This window comes from Colossoma macropomum, unplaced genomic scaffold, assembly GCF_904425465.1.
Source record: "Colossoma macropomum unplaced genomic scaffold, Colossoma_macropomum, whole genome shotgun sequence".
Taxonomy (NCBI): Eukaryota; Metazoa; Chordata; class Actinopteri; order Characiformes; family Serrasalmidae; genus Colossoma; species Colossoma macropomum.
In genome coordinates this window covers 375,376-391,133 of record NW_023494806.1, presented here as the reverse complement: position 1 = coordinate 391,133, position 15,758 = coordinate 375,376, and the positions used below count along the sequence as shown (strand labels likewise).

Sequence of the window (15,758 nt, the reverse complement as noted above, 5' to 3'; positions counted from 1 at the left end):
AGCTGAATAACTGATTCAGTCTGTAACTGTAAACCTACACAGGCACCTGTACAGTAAAGAGAGTGTAGAATCCTGTAGGAGGAGCTAATAAACTGTCTGATAAATGTAAATCAGACTTTGATTAAACTGTTACTTCAAGCATCCTTTAACATTAGTGGAGTTCAGGGCGTGTGAGGTCTGTAATAATTCCGCAGTAGGACAGTAGAGGTCAGCAGAGGTCAGCAGAGGGAGTTTATTGGGGTGAGTAAAGTCGCAGCTGTGATTCGGTCACAGTAGGTCACTGCAGGGGTGATGGTGGTCACTGTCGCTGTGTCTCGTTTTCGGGGCTTCGACCTTCAAAGGTTGCGTTTCTTGGCTGCATGTCTTCAATATCGACAGTTTCTTCCACCAAAAAAGTAGTTCAGCCATGATTGGACTTTTGCAGCTGTTGTTACTTTAGCAGCTGGTGAAGTTGTTATGAATGCACTGTCTGATGTTAATGAGTGTGTTTACATGCACTTAATAATCCGATAACTGCAGAAAATCAGATTGTGTCATGAGCTGGTTCAGAGTGTTTTCATGCTCTTGGGTAATCAGATAAAGGGGAAACTCCGGGTCTACATGAGTCAGACAGTAATCGGATTTCTGCTTTGCAACCAGCCAATAAACTCACAGAAGAAGACGTGATGTAAACGTAACGTTAAACTCACTTCATCTGCAAGTTAATAAATGATGAATAATGAATATTATATAAACCCTTCGTTTGGTCGAGTGTGTATTCGGTTTCAGCGTCGCTCCAAAGGTGTTGTGCTCGTCTCACGGATTCTGCGTTAGACGCTGCGTTAGACGCTGCGTTAGACGCCGCTCGCTGTTTCCGGGATGGCGCTCTGTTTTCACACAAGCTCAGACTGAGAGAAACGAAAGAAATCAGAGTGAGAGTTTACAGCACTGAGAAACCCCATTACTGACTCAGATCAGCCTCTTTATCAGACTTACTAATCAGATTTATAGACCTTAATCTAATCTAGGAAATCAGAGAGTGTGTTTACACGACCACTTAAAAATCAGATAACTGCAGAAATCAGATAGTGATCAGATTATTGCACTCACTGTTTTACTGTAACGTTTTAGCCATAAGTGTGTATTAATTAGCCGCAGCCTCAGTTCAGGTCTAAGCGCTGTGTATCTGTGCCGTCTGTGTGTCCAGTTCCCGGAGATGAACGAGGTGAGCCGAGAGGAGGAGGAGGCCGGAGGGAGCGGCTCCCTTCTGACCTTCGCCATCCAGAACGCCGGCCTGCTGACCGGATTCAGCATCATGCTCCTCCTGACCATCTACTCGGGACAGATCCAGCTCGGATAGCAGTGGACCGGGACCGACCCCGCATCCCGCCGGACTGAACTTGACCTTTTAACCCCTCGTCTTCAGGGGTGAGCCCAAAGAAGAGTGAGTGACGGACTCAGACGTGAACTCTGAGCCTAAGCGAGACCCCTGGACCAGCTGGACTAGGTCTGGACCAAAACACCCGAATTTAAGACCTTTTACCAGTCGAGACGTAGTGAGTTAGTTCCGGACCTGCAGACGAATCTGACTGAGTCAAACTGACCTAGAATATGCATATTAATATGCACTTTTCCATGAGTTCCCTCATTTTCACCGTTTCTCTTTCCATTTTTACGTCTTCCTTTCTTTTCCGCCCTCTTCATTTCCTGCGGAGGCCTTGTCTGTTTAACGTGTGTTTAGACTCGTAAACTCCTCTGTTTCAGCGTGTTACTCAGTCCTGTTACCCCAGACGCTTAACCCAGTCCTGCTGGTGCTGAAAACGTAGTCATTTATGCCCGAAAACGCTTCTTAAAGCGATACTGTGCTGTTTTTCAGCTTCATCTCCATCTGTTGCGTCTGTAGAGCACATCGATCGATTACCACGTACAGCTCCTCTCAACCCTGAGCTTAGAAAAGAGCAGAAAACCTCTTAAAACTCACTTAGAATAGACGTCAGAGGGCAGGTGCAGAATTTGGCTAATAAACGTTTTGAAATAAAGTTTTATCCAACTTTCCAACATCAGAGCAACACAATTTCAGCAAAGTAGTTCAGGTTAATTTCCCTTTCCTTACGGCCGTTTTTACACAGTGAAACTTCCATGCAGCTGTTGTACGTTGCTTGCAACATAATTTCCATGCAACTTGGCAGTTAAATGACGCAATTTAAAACGCAACACATTCAGTTTCACCATGATCAGCAAATTTAGCAGCTTTTCTTTTTTAATACAGCCCATCGTTCATGCGACAGTCATGTGATGTTATTTACATTTACATATCTGTACCAAATTCTATCCTTGTACAATTTTTCATGCTGCCGTTCTCATCGTTCATTTTTCTGTCGTAGTTTCCTTCATTCAGAGCTTTAATGGATCTGAGCTCTGTGTAAATTTAGGGATAAGAAATAATATTTAAAAATCAAGTTTGGAGAAAATCCAGCTGCATAGATCACAATACAGCAGCTAAAGAAGAGCAGACGGTGGAGGGAGCAGCTGTTAGCGTGAGCTGCTTAGCACTTTACAGAAACATTAGCTTTGAGAAACTCAGTTTGTTCTTGCAGCTCAGAAAACGGACAAAATGAAAGTCAGAACGACCTCCTTTACATCCGCCCTCTAGTTTACTTTCACATCCAGTGATCTGGTGAGGTCGCCTGATAAGATCATGTGGTTCATCATCTTCGTTTTGATTTCAAACACGTGAAACTTTTGCAACATTCAAATGCAGCTTTTCACAGAGGGCCAGATCACAGCATGTCAAAATACCAGAGGGATGAAATATTATTCACAAATGATTCTAAATATTTACGATATCAGAGGACAGAATCAGAGCTTCTGTGTTTCCTATCACTGAGGAAAAGATGCACGAGGCTTCTTTATTGTTGCTCAGAGCAGTTTAGATCCATAAGCTTATAATAAACAATTAAACTGTTAGGAACAGTAAAACGTGTCTGATGTATGAATACATTCCTGTTTAAAGGATTCGTTATTGACGTGTTCAAAAATATAATTAGTGAGATAAACTAAACAAAAATCTATAAATTAATCATCATAATCAGTCGTTATTGCTCCTCCTTAAAGGGTTAACATGTCCTGATCTGCTGAATCTGCTCTGATGTGAAGTCGGTGCTGTGAGACTCGGAGCTGCAGCTGCTTTAGTTCCTCTCCTGAATGTTTACTGTGATGTTCTGCTGTTTAAATCTGCGGTTCTCGGCGTTGGTCTGAGCTTTATGGCTCAGTCTGGACTAAATGTGTCTTTTCAATTAAGTCATGATCTCAAGATAACAACCCAGAAAATTATGGCCTCTTCATGGCCTCCCTGGACTTCTGTATCCCAGGACGTGACGTGGGTCTGTTTTGTCTGTTCTGGGTCGTCAGATGTCAGAGAAAGTAAACATCGAGACACGTCGTGTGCCGTAAAACCTTCTGAGGTATCGCGATTCCGTTCGGCCGTATCGTCCGGCTCTAACCCGGCGCCCTTAGACCTCTAATACAGTGAGTTGGTATCAGTGAGTCTGTTGGTTTCTGAGTTCAGGGAAACGTGTTGAAGGTGTGATCCGAGCTAATTTGATCACTACAGATACAGATTAACAGAAAACCATAATCAATACAGATCAATACCTAATGTTCCCTTTATCTCTGTGCTAGCGTGTTAGCTGTAGCTGCTGCTATCTAGAACATTATCTGAACTATCTAATCTAGATAAACTGACGCTCATAACTTATTAATCAAACTCCTGTTTGTGACGTTACTGGTCAGTAAGCGAGTGCGTTAGCCTTTAGCTTTAGCCTTTAGCTTTAGCTTTAGCCAGTAAGTCGTACCTGTGAAGGTGTTCACTTTCACGTGCTGCTGTTTTTACCCAGAATGCCATTCAAACAACTCAACAAACCAAACTGAAAACTCTCTCAACTAAACAAACACTATTAAATACGAACAAGACTCTTATTTTGTACTGGACGAGTTAGAGAGGCTGAAATCTAGTCGACCAAATACCTGCTTTCCTTTATTCTCACTGCACTGGACAAAAAATCATATTTTACTGAGTGAAATCAGATTAAATCTGATCAATATATCTAATGTTTCTCATTATTGGGCTGTTGTAAGAATATCAGAAGATTATTAAAGATCTGCATATTATAACTTGTTTTTTTAAGTCATTATTATTATTATTATTATTATTATAAGCTTTATTTCTTGGAATAAGCCAGTTATTTTGCATTACATCAAAATTCTGTGTTATTTCCTGAAAAAGGATCTGTGTCATTTACTTCATTATTTTTAAAATAAGGCCGTTTTAATGCATTATTTATTGAAAAAAAAGCTAAATTATTTACCAGTCGGGAAATTTCACTAGATAAAAAATTACTCAAATTCTAAAAATATGTTAGATAATCTTTTAATAATCTTGCAACAGTCTCATAATTAGAAATGCATATTTTGAGTGGATTTAAGATGGTTTCATGTGTAAATATGATTTTTTGCAGTGTAATTGATTCTTTACTGTTTCTTTATAAATGTGGATTCGTTTTTGGTCTGCCTGCCTGCCTGTCTGTCTGCCTGTCTGTCTGCCTGCCTGTCTGTCTGCCTGTCTGTCTGTCTGTCTGCCTGTCAGGGTGGGTGCTCTGTGCTGATGTTCTCTCAGTAGTTCAGTGTGACAGACAGACGCCGTACGGTTCTCAGATCAGAGTCTGTTTATCACATTTATTGTTCTTTTGTTTTGTTTAATGTTCTGCTGTGTTCTGTGTTCTGAAGTGACCGTAGTTGCGGTGATTGATCTGGACGCTGGTTCTTGTGTAGCAGAGCTGAACAGTTTGGACTGAAGCTGCTCAGATGTTGAGATGATGGTCCGTCTGACTGTCGGTCTCAGAACCCCATTCACTGACCGGTCACTAAAGCTTGATATCCTTCACACCTACAAAAGATGGTTCTGCGAGGGTTCTTTCATAAAAGCAAAGGTTCCATATAGAACCATGAGTGCTAAATACAACCATTTGTATGCTCAAATGGTTCTTCAGATTGATGGAGAATGTGTTGGTTCTGTATAACACCACAAAGGGTTCTTCTGTTGTTACGGTTTCAAGCCTGTAACAATAGCAGAACCCTTTTTGGTGCTATACAGAACCAACACATTCTCCGTCAGTCTGAAGAACCATTTCACCATGCACATGCTTGTAACTACACTCTTAAACAAAAGATGAAAATGGTTCTATGTAGAACCATGAATGCTCAAAAACCCTGCATAAGTAAAGGTTCTTTGCATCATGAAGCAGTTCTTCAGATTCATGGGGAATGTGCCGTAGATGGTTCTATATAGAACCTTTTCGACAAGGGTTCCGTATAGCACCAAAAAGACTTTGATTGATTGTTACAAGCTTGACATTGTCACAACAGCGGAACCCTTTTTGATGCTTTATAGAACCACATACAGCACGTTCTCCATCAATCTGAAGAACACTTTCACCATGCAGAGAACACGTTAAGCATGCAAAGCGTTATTTGACTCATTGTTCTAAATAGAACCATTATATTTACCAAAGAACCCTTGAAGAACCATCTTTTTAAGACTGTATATTTCCACCTTACAGAGGTGACATCAGTGAACTAAAGGTAGAGTAACTGACCACATTATCAGATCCACACCGAGAGACAGGACTGACTCCAAATCAGACTCAGAACCATCAAACATCACATCTCCAAACAGAGCTTTACAGGAGAACTCGGAGTGGAGGTTAAAGGGACATTCCACCAACTTTTTAAATTCCCCCATAACTCAGTGTGTGAGATGTAGTCAGAGTCATTCAGAGTGGTTTGGTGTGAAATGGTTCAGATGTCTTTACAGTGGTGGTGATAGGAACCAGGCGTGGCCATGACTACAACACAAATATAGACATTTTATTTACTATCCAGAACCACCAGAGAACCTACACGAGTCTTCTGAGTCTATATGGAATGTTGATGATGGAAAATAGTGGAAAATCTGAAATAATAAGTTTTCTTTGGGGACTATTTTGCCTCACAGCGCCCTGCATGTATCCCTCCACCATGAACAGAGTTTAAGTTCTCTAAACTATCATAAAACAGTGTCTCAGTCATCAGGCAGTGAATTCATAACCATTTCATGTAGGAACTTTCTGTGAGGGAGCTTTTAGAGGTGGACGTCTGGTTCCTATCAGCACCACTGTGAACAGTTCTGACTCGGTCAGTTTATCTAGAACAGAGCGTTTCACACCAAACCACTCTGAACCGCTGAATTATGGAGTATTAAATTAATTATGTTTTAATCTGTTCATCTGGGAGTTTTAATGCAGTGCAGACGATGACGGCTTTATAAATGGGTAATATAACTGCGCTGTGTTCTCTAATGACAAACTGAGGCTCCTTGTGAAGAACTCATCACCTGATGAGCTGAATCAGGAGTTTGGAGAGCCGGTGATCTAGAACCCTCAGTCCGGTGATCGTTCTCGACAGTTTAAACTTCAAAAATACACTGAATCATAACTCGACACAGAAAACTTGGTCTTTATGTCGTAGACATTCATTACTGTACTGTGATCCGCTTCGCCTATTATGGGATGCATCCTGCGTCTTCCATACTCCATGCATTCCAACGGGCTTGTTTCACCCCAACTCCTCCCACGAATTAATTTCCTCATTAAATCTCTTAACTGATTCAGTTCTGTTGGAATATTAATGGTTTGTCACTCACAGCTCAGCGTGCAGTTCAGAAAATGAACACTAGAGGGCAGAAAGTTTGTTTATTAGCTCGTTCTGCTCTGCTGTGTCTTTTTAAATTTAAATTTAAAACTTAGATTAAAACGGTTTAAATACCCAGTTAGAGAGAAAAACACAGCGCTGGTACTTTTACTGCAGGCTTCTACTTTGGATACGGTTTTATTTTATTCTGCGCTGAATATGGAAGCACATTTTCAGTATTTTTAAGTTTATATTAGACAACGACTCCCAGACTATTATTATTATTATTATTATTATTATTATTATTATCTGTCCTGTTCATCTCCATCAAAGTGACGAATGTGCGAAAATATAAAGCAGAACATAAAATATTATCTGCTAATAACTGTAGACGTCTGGCCGAGTCATGTGACTATTCATAATGTTACTCATCACATCTTTAAACTGTTACCCACTTTATTTATTACAGTCGGTCTGTCAGAGTCATTACATGTTCTGAGTCTGGTGTCTAGAACGTGCTCTACGCTCCCTGATGAGGATGTAATCTGTTTTTGTTCTGTTGCTGGAGACGATGTTCAAAGCACGTTGTTGTTTTGTTACTGTATATCTGTCTGTATATGATATTAATGTGTAATAACTGAAGCCAGTATGTTTTTAATTCTGATGAAGCCATTTTTTGTCCTGGGTCTCGACTGCTGTGATGATCATGTGAGAAGCGTAGGTTCTTTTTGTTCCGCTGAAGCTGTCAGAGCTGAATCGTCTGTGTGACGGATGAAGAAGCTTCAGTGGAAGATTTGCTGGAAAAAAAAACATAGAAAATGTGCAAATTTTGTGTTTTTACTGATTTACTCCTTTCAGTTTAGTGATGATTAAACTGCAGGCAGGAATTCGTGTTCACTGACGACCCTCATTCACTGTCCAGTGCTTAATTAATATTATTTTAATGCATGTTCTGACTCGCATGTTGGAATATATTTAGAGATTATTGCAATATGAGGATGTTAAATTAATGCTCAAACAGCATCTCTTGTTCATAAATATAAATCTCCAAACGTTTATATTTTTGAAACAAGAAATTGTGTAATATAAATATAAAATATGTTTATTTAAGACATTTGCATGTGTTAATGTAACAGAGCCAAAACATTTGATCACTGGAGCAATTCAAGCATGAATATCTGTAAAAAATCAGATGTTTTTTAAGACAACATGCAGTTTATTATCTCTAATTATTACTCTTTAATTAAGTGTTCTGATAATTGAATCGGGTCATTTCTTTAAAGACTGTCTCTGTATTTTATCACCTTTTTTGTTTGTTTGTGTTCTTAAACTTCGAGAACTCTGAGAGTGACCCTCATTTACAGTGTACACACTTAAGATGGTTCTTCAAGGGTTCTTTAGTGAAGACTGGTTCTATATGGAAATGTGAACCCTCAAAGAACCATTTGCATGCTTAAAGGGTTCTTTGCTTGGTGAAATGGTTCTCTATAGCACCAAAAAGGGTTCTGCTGTTGTACACATAAGCTTGACATTGTTACACTAGCAGAACCCTTTTTGCTGCTAAACAGATCCAGCACATTCTCCATTAGTCAGAAGAACCATTTCACCATGCAGACAACAGTTTAAGCACGCAAATGGTTCTTTGAGTGCTCATGGTTCTATATAGAACCACTGTCTTTACTAAAGAATCATCTTTATAAAGTGTGTAGAGAACAGAGAACAAGGGATTGAAAAGAGTAATAAGCAGTAAATATAAGAACATAAACCAGGAAAGAAAGACAAAATAAAGTGTAAACTAGTTAAAATTAGCACATTTAAAACAAGTAAACTCATCTAATTAAAAAGAAAATGATAATATTAATAATAATATGACAAAATCAAACCTGAAGTAGCTAGAACAGCTGGATAAGCGTCATCTTGTTTGTCTCCTTTGTAGAAATGTTCTGATATTTTTAACAGCTGTTCCTGCAGCCGCGCTGCAACGCTTTGGGACTTTTATTTTGAAACGGCCGCTCCACGCCTCCTGCTCGTGTTTTTCAGCTCAGTGTGTTCAGAGCTGTTTCAGTGTGAGAGTTCAGTTTGGAGCCGAGCAGAGCTGCAGTTCAGGACCTTTAATCTGAGTTATTCTCACCGTTTTAATCAGTTCAGTGACTTTTACCTTGTGAACCTGAGCGCGCGCTTCAAGTAAGCAGTGCAGGTGTTGCTCAGACAGGGAGCTTTAATACAGAGGGAGCTGCTTTAAACAGACTGGGGGATTCATTCTTCACCCTCAGTCAGAATGAGGCTCCTCTTCATCCTCATCTGGATCCAGATGTTCAGCCACACCGCTGGTGAGTCACACAGACAAACTCAGGGACTCTTAAAAGCCTCTTAACTGCAGAATAAACACTTCAAAGAGCCTCATTTGACCTGAGTGACCTGTGACTGTATACCTGCTCTTTAAACTCTGGCTCTCAGTGTTGAAGCTCTGTAGTGTTTATTAACTATTATAGTGATGAAATAGTGATAAATCTGGAGTAATAGGTTTTATTTGGGGACTATTTTTGCCTCAGAACACCCTGCATGTATCCCTCCACCAGGAATGGAGTTTAAATACACATTTAAGTGCAGAATTGTGGATCTCTTAAAGGGGCATTCCACAGATTTTTCTAAATTTTCGGCATGATTAACTGGTTAAGATGTAAACAGAGCGGTTCAGAGTCGTTCAGAGTGGTTTGGTGTGAAACGCTCTGTTCTAGATAAACTTACAGAGTCAGAACTGTTCACAGTGGTGGTGATAGGAACCAGACGTCCACCTCTAAAAGCTCCCTCACAGAAAGTTCCTACATGAAATGGTTATGAATTCACTGCCTGATGACTGAGACACTGTTTTATGATAGTTTAGAGAAGATTGTAAGCTGAACTTCTCAACCTCTGAATTTTGCAGAAAGCGTGTGGAGTTGCCCTTTCAGCCAGTTCAGCTGGGTTAATGTTGAAGTGTTGAATCAAAACTCCTGAGTTAAGATTTAATTCCTTTAAATGTGAAATTAAGTCTCTTGGAGACTCCTTCCTGAGGCCTGATTAAACCCTCAGCCTGGACTCTTAGAAAGGGTTCTTCAAAGGTTCTTTAGCAAAGACAATGGTCTGTACAGAACAATGAACATTCAAGTAACTATTTGCATGATTAAAGGGTTCTGTGCATGGTGAAATGGTCCGTCAGTCTGATGGAGAATGAGTTGTACATGGTTCTATATAGAACATTTCTGAAAAGAGTTCTATGTCAAGCTTGTAAGAATACTAGAACCATTTTTGGTGCTGTAAAGAACCATGTACAACACATTCTCCATCAGTCTGAAGGACCATTTCATCATGCGCTGAACCCTTTATCATGAGTGTTACTGGTTCCATACAGACCTTTGGTTTTTACTGAAGAACCCTCAAAGAACCATCTCTTTTGCAGTGCAGAGTAAATGGATTTTAACAGTGAATCATTGGAAAAGTTGTACAGAACTTAATGTCCGTCATCCGGCAGTGAATTCATAACCATTTTATGTAATAACTCTCTGTGAGGGAGCTTTAGAGGCATTTTAATTAGGCCGAAATTTTAAAAATTTGGATGGAATTCCCCATTAACTCTTGTCATATTGAATTAAACCTCTTCATTTGCTGAATTCTGACGGGCAGTGTTTATTTAAGCTGAGCTGGACACAGATGAAGCTGTTCAGGGCTGAGATTGATGCGCTGTGAGCTGGTTTATGGGGTTTAATATCTGCTGTGTGTTTTTCTCGTAGCTCAGTCGTGTGAAGGACGCTGTGGTGAGAAACTCGCCGCCTGTTCCTGTCACTCCACATGTGAGTCGTTGATGGACTGCTGTGACAATTTTAAGCAGTTTTGCCTTGAAATCTCGCCCCATTCCGGCTCTCTGCTCGGAGGAACCGACTTCAGGATCCTCAACGTCACGTTTGACCGCAGCGCCACCCTGACCTGCAGGTAAACAGCGACGCCCAGTCAGGCGTCCAGACTGCAGAGCAGAATCTCACTGAGCCGGTCTGAGAGAATAACTGACCCAGAGAGATGCCAGGCAGGTGGACATGAAGGGCAGTACAGTCTGATTTAACCCTTAAAATCCAAAGAGCCCAGATTATATTTACATATTTAATTTTCTGCACTCATTATGACTCATTATGACAGTCATAATTCATTTCTACAGGGTCATTTCCAGCCTTTCTTTAACCTCTACAGTTAAACAGCCCATAGGTGACTGACATATGCAAATGAGCTCTGTTCTGACTGGCTGTCCTCTGCTGTGCTGCACACAAAGTGCAGTTTGAAGAGCTCTTTATAGTTTCAGCATTAATGAGTAGAAATGTGAGTGTTTATGCAGCTTAGTTTACATATATGGCATATATAGTATTTGTAAAGTATTTAGTATTTATTATGAATTATTCAGTATCTACTATGAATTATTCAGTATCCACTATGAATTATTCAGTATCCACTATGAATTATTCAGTATTCATTATGAATTCTTCAGTATCTACTATGAATTCTTCAGTATCTACTATGAATTATTCAGTATCCACTATGAATTATTCAGTATCCACTATGAATTATTCAGTATCCACTATGAATTATTCAGTATTCATTATGAATTCTTCAGTATCTACTATGAATTATTCAGTATCTACTATGAATTATTCAGTATCTACTATGAATTCTTCAGTATCTACTATGAATTCTTCAGTATCTACTATGAATGGTTCAGCAGTAGCTCTTATAACAGTAATAGTTTAATCCAGACTCGTGGAGTTTGAGTGGTTGTCTGTGCTCTTGTGTTCATACACTGAATAAAGTTGCTCTATTTTGATGTGTGAATCGTTTCTGCATTAATAAAATGTGATTGTGTTGATGTAAGATGTGTTATTAATGTGTAATTGCGCTGTGACTGTGTTCAGTGTGAACTGCTGTTGTGTTTTTACTGACTGTTGAACTGAAACAGTCGGGCAGTTCAGACGGAGTTAATCTTTAACAGGAGATTTAAAGGTCCTGAATGTGAGCCGCATTTAAATACTCATTTAAAATAACGCTAAACAATAATTAACGGTTCAAAGGAAACAGCGAAACACAGCAGACTGAGTATTACAGTCATAATCAGAGCTCATAAAACTACATTCTGCACATTAGATCTGAGGTTTGATATCTAGGACACAGACAGATGTCGTTTGTTTTCTATTTCAACACACAGTGTGTGAATTAATAAGGGGTTGCTATGGCAACACATGCATGCATTAAAGTAGCATGAGCTGCTGTTGAGCTACTGTAAGCAGTTTTGGTCTAAAGTTACATTTAAAGTGGCGTTAATGAAGTTTTACAGTATTATATTTTATCTGAAGGTCACTGATAACAATAACGACGTGTGGTGAATCTGCATATCGACTCCTCGAAACAATATTATCACCACGATTTGGTTCTACTGTGATTATTTATAGATTTATTAATGGTATTGTGAGTATTGCTGTATGACAGATTAGTTTATTAGTGTTGTTTTTATTTTATTCCTCCAAAAGAAACTTTTAATGTAAAAGGAAGTTACACTGAATTCATCTCACTGTTTATTCAATCAAACAGAACAACATTCAAAACATTCAGTTATATTTATGTATTTACAGATGATATTATTCATAAAGTGGACAAACTACCTTTAAAAATCTGATTGGCTGAGTCGCGTTTAAAGCTGTTGTAAAATATCCAATACACACACAGCTATGACCGCATCACAGCGACTGAGCTCTGTATCACTGCGCCACAGCACGAAAACCCTTCAGCTGTTAATGAATAATCTCTGACTTTAACGCTGATCACATGGAGCAACAATGAAGGAGGAACCCAGTTCTGTATAAACTGAGGGGCTGACAGCTTATGTTCTTATCTAGAACCAGGCTGGTCAGCTAGCTAACAGGCTAAAACATAGCAAACATGCTAAACAGCTCCATCATTAATATCACAGGCTTGAATTAAAGCACTTACAGTGTGATTCACTGTAAAACTGCAGTATAAAAGCCTAAAAATGTCACCTGAATGTTTTACACACTTCAAATGTTCCTGTTTCAGTCAGAAGTAGCGTCAAACCCAGACTGAATCCCAAACGGCTCTGTACTCCCTAAATAGTGTTCTAGATATGAAAGTTTAGAAATTCCAGCCTCTACAGCCAAACAGCACATCATGTATCGAGTGTGGATGAGTCTGAATCCCAAATGACTGTTTCTCAGCTGTATTTGCTCTGTTGGGCTGCAGGATCCAGTATTTAAACTCCTACGTAGTGCACTATGTAGGGAGCAGGGAGCCGTTTGAGATTCAGCCCCAGTGTGTGAAGAGGGGCGTGGCTGGATTGGTGCTAAATAAGACTCTCAGTGGTGATTTGGTACCAAAAAGTACTTATAAAGCGAAAGGTTCTGCATTAAACAGTGCTGTGTGATGGCTAAAAGCCACTTGAGGCCGTGCGTTACAGTGATTTAACCACAGGGAAGGGAGTTTCTACTCTGCAGTGCGTCGTCCCAAAGAACACCCTTCCTGACAAAATCACTGTAACGCTCGGCCTCAAGTGGCTCATCACTTTATTATTTTACATATTTAAAAAACACTAAGCCAGAGATGTTTACAGGGCAGGTGAATGTGATGTTGGAAACCAGAGGGTCAGTGCTGTTCTTTAACACACAGTATTGATGATGTACTGAACGTATTTACTCCTGACTCTAATTGTGTGTGTGTGTGTGTATGTGTGTGTGTGTATGTGTGTGTGTGTGTGTGTGTGTGTGTTTGCAGGTTTAAGTCTGAGATTGTAACTCAGGGTTTTGTGGACGTGGACGGTGTTGGTCACTGTATTTCGCCGATGCTGTTCGAGTCCGGCTGGATCCCCTTTGAAGTCTCCACTGACGGAGTGAATTACAACAGAGCGGGCAGGTGGCTCTCAGGTGAGCGTCCAGCACAGTTTAAGGTATTTTTACAGGTGTGAAACTTTACTGGAGCTGGATTAGTTCAGGGATTTGATTGTATCGGTAGTTTGGGATAAAATAGCTGACATTTACCGTCAGCCTGTAAAACTACACACACTGCAGATTCATACCGGAGTAATGTGGCGCTCATTGCTACACATTAGTCATTAGTAACTGCATCTTTTACTAGTCTGATTGATTAATTGATTGTTTATTGATTGATCAGTGCATCACAGTAAGATGAGCGCGGCGTTTAAGCTGCTGCTGGTGAACGGGACACACTGGCAGTACTACGGCACGCCGGGGGTGGGTGGGGTTCTCCAGATGGTGTGGAACGCCTCACTAATAAATGCTGAGAGAGTCAACATCGAGCTGTGGGGCTACGAGGAGACGGGTGAGTAGAACAGCTCAGTTACTGTTAATATTTCAATCAAACAGCCGTTATTTTTGCAGTGACCCTCATTTTCACTGCAGCTGAAATGAAACGAAATTCAGATGGAATTTAATTCATTTTAAACAAAAAGGAACAAGTCTAAATGAAATTATCCAATCAAACAAAATCAAATAAGATAAATGTGAAAAAAATAAGAGAACAATTAAGATTCAGTTAAGAAGAGGAACAATAAAATAAAACCAAGATAATAAAGTAATTAATAAAACTTTATCATAAAGGGATAAATAAGGCAAACTGAAGGTTTGAAACAGTCAATTAAAAGATATGATAAAAAGTAATAAAATTAATGAATCAATAAATAAGTGAATAAATACATTTATACTGATTGTGTGTGAAAGTCTTACTGTCAGCACATTTTTATTTCAAGTATTCCAGATTTTAGGAATAAACATGACTGACAACTTTACCAGGCCTTTACCTTGTGCTTCCATTAACTGGCCACTTTATTAGGCTGAATGGGCGGGGCTAATCTGCTGTAGGCTGGATGGGCGGAGCTAAACTGCTGTAGGCTGGATGGGTGGGGCTAATCTGCTGTAGGATGGATGGGCGGGGCTAATCTGCTGTAGGCTGGATGGGCGGGGCTAAACTGCTGTAGGCTGAATGGGTGGGGCTAAACTGCTGTAGGCTGACAACAAACTGTTTTACAGAGATTTTGATTTTGGTGAAATGAGCCCTTTAATCTGATCTTTGCAGAGCGAGAACATGTTATCTTTAAAAACGCACAGCCTGACTGTGTCATATAAGCCTGAAATGAAGCTGATAAGAGTTGATAAGTGAGTAATAAACATAAACAGTGAGGCTTCATGAGAGTCTAATCTAGACGTGCAGGACAGCAGCTGCAGTTAGATCAGATTCTGTATAACAGACGTTCATTCATGTTGCATGTATCAGTCTTCGGTTCATCATCATTTCACAGTGTCATTGCATATTTACAGTAACAGCTTATTAATTATAATGACTGATTATGTGATTAATCTCCCACAGTAAACTGTGGAGACCCGCACTGTTAAATCCGTATATGTGTGTATTTGTTAACCCTCAGTGTTCCGGAGTCATCGCTGTGTCTTTGCTGTATGTTTCTTTACTGTGTGATGGTGTTCGGTGCAGGAGAGCCGTACTCTGAGCACTGGCAGGCGGAGTGGACGTATTTACGCACCGTTGGGAAAGATGTGCTCAATAGCGGAGCCTTCACCTTCCCCCCGAAACCTGCCGAGAGTCCTCTGTCCAACTGGCACATGGGCAGCATGAGGGTCAGTCCCAGCACCAACCCAGATGGAGCACAGTAAGACTGCTTCTCACCCAGTGACAGTTTATAGCTGACGATCAGTTTAGCTCAGGGGTCGGCAGCATGCGGCTCTTTTACTGTCCTGTGGCTCCACAGCTGAATCAGATTAGTAGGTAAAAATAAAATAATCCTCCTTTACAGTAAAATAAAGCTCTGCTGATCGTTCAACACAGTTTAACAGTAAATGGTCTTAAACTCTGGAGTTAATGTAGAACTGCTAATTCACCCTTTAACCCTGATGATCAGCGCAGACTGCTGGTCACCATAGCAACACAGACCACAGTCTCGCCTAGCTAGTAGCTAACGAAACGGCAAAGAGAGAGATTTAAGATGAACATCGATA

General features: G+C 40.1%; 2 protein-coding genes across 4 annotated transcripts in view; both read left to right on the top strand.

Moving 5' to 3' along the window:
* Positions 1-4,544, top strand: part of slc39a14 (solute carrier family 39 member 14) — a 50,395-nt gene extending 45,851 nt beyond the window's left edge. For both annotated transcript variants that reach the window (XM_036598207.1, XM_036598208.1), the window contains exon 9: positions 1,187-4,544. In XM_036598207.1, the coding sequence (XP_036454100.1) occupies positions 1,187-1,339 (153 nt within the window). In that variant the 3' untranslated portion in view covers positions 1,340-4,544. The remainder of the gene's footprint in view (positions 1-1,186) is intronic.
* Positions 4,545-8,737: 4,193 nt separating this feature from the next.
* Positions 8,738-15,758, top strand: part of susd2 (sushi domain containing 2) — a 47,143-nt gene continuing 40,122 nt past the window's right edge. The window contains exons 1-5 of one of the 2 annotated variants that reach the window (XM_036598205.1): positions 8,738-9,035; positions 10,476-10,674; positions 13,507-13,655; positions 13,903-14,070; positions 15,238-15,412. In XM_036598205.1, coding sequence (XP_036454098.1) covers positions 8,984-9,035; positions 10,476-10,674; positions 13,507-13,655; positions 13,903-14,070; positions 15,238-15,412 — 743 coding nt within the window. In that variant the 5' untranslated portion in view covers positions 8,738-8,983. The remainder of the gene's footprint in view (positions 9,036-10,475; positions 10,675-13,506; positions 13,656-13,902; positions 14,071-15,237; positions 15,413-15,758) is intronic. The other variant, XM_036598206.1, reaches the window with a different exon arrangement.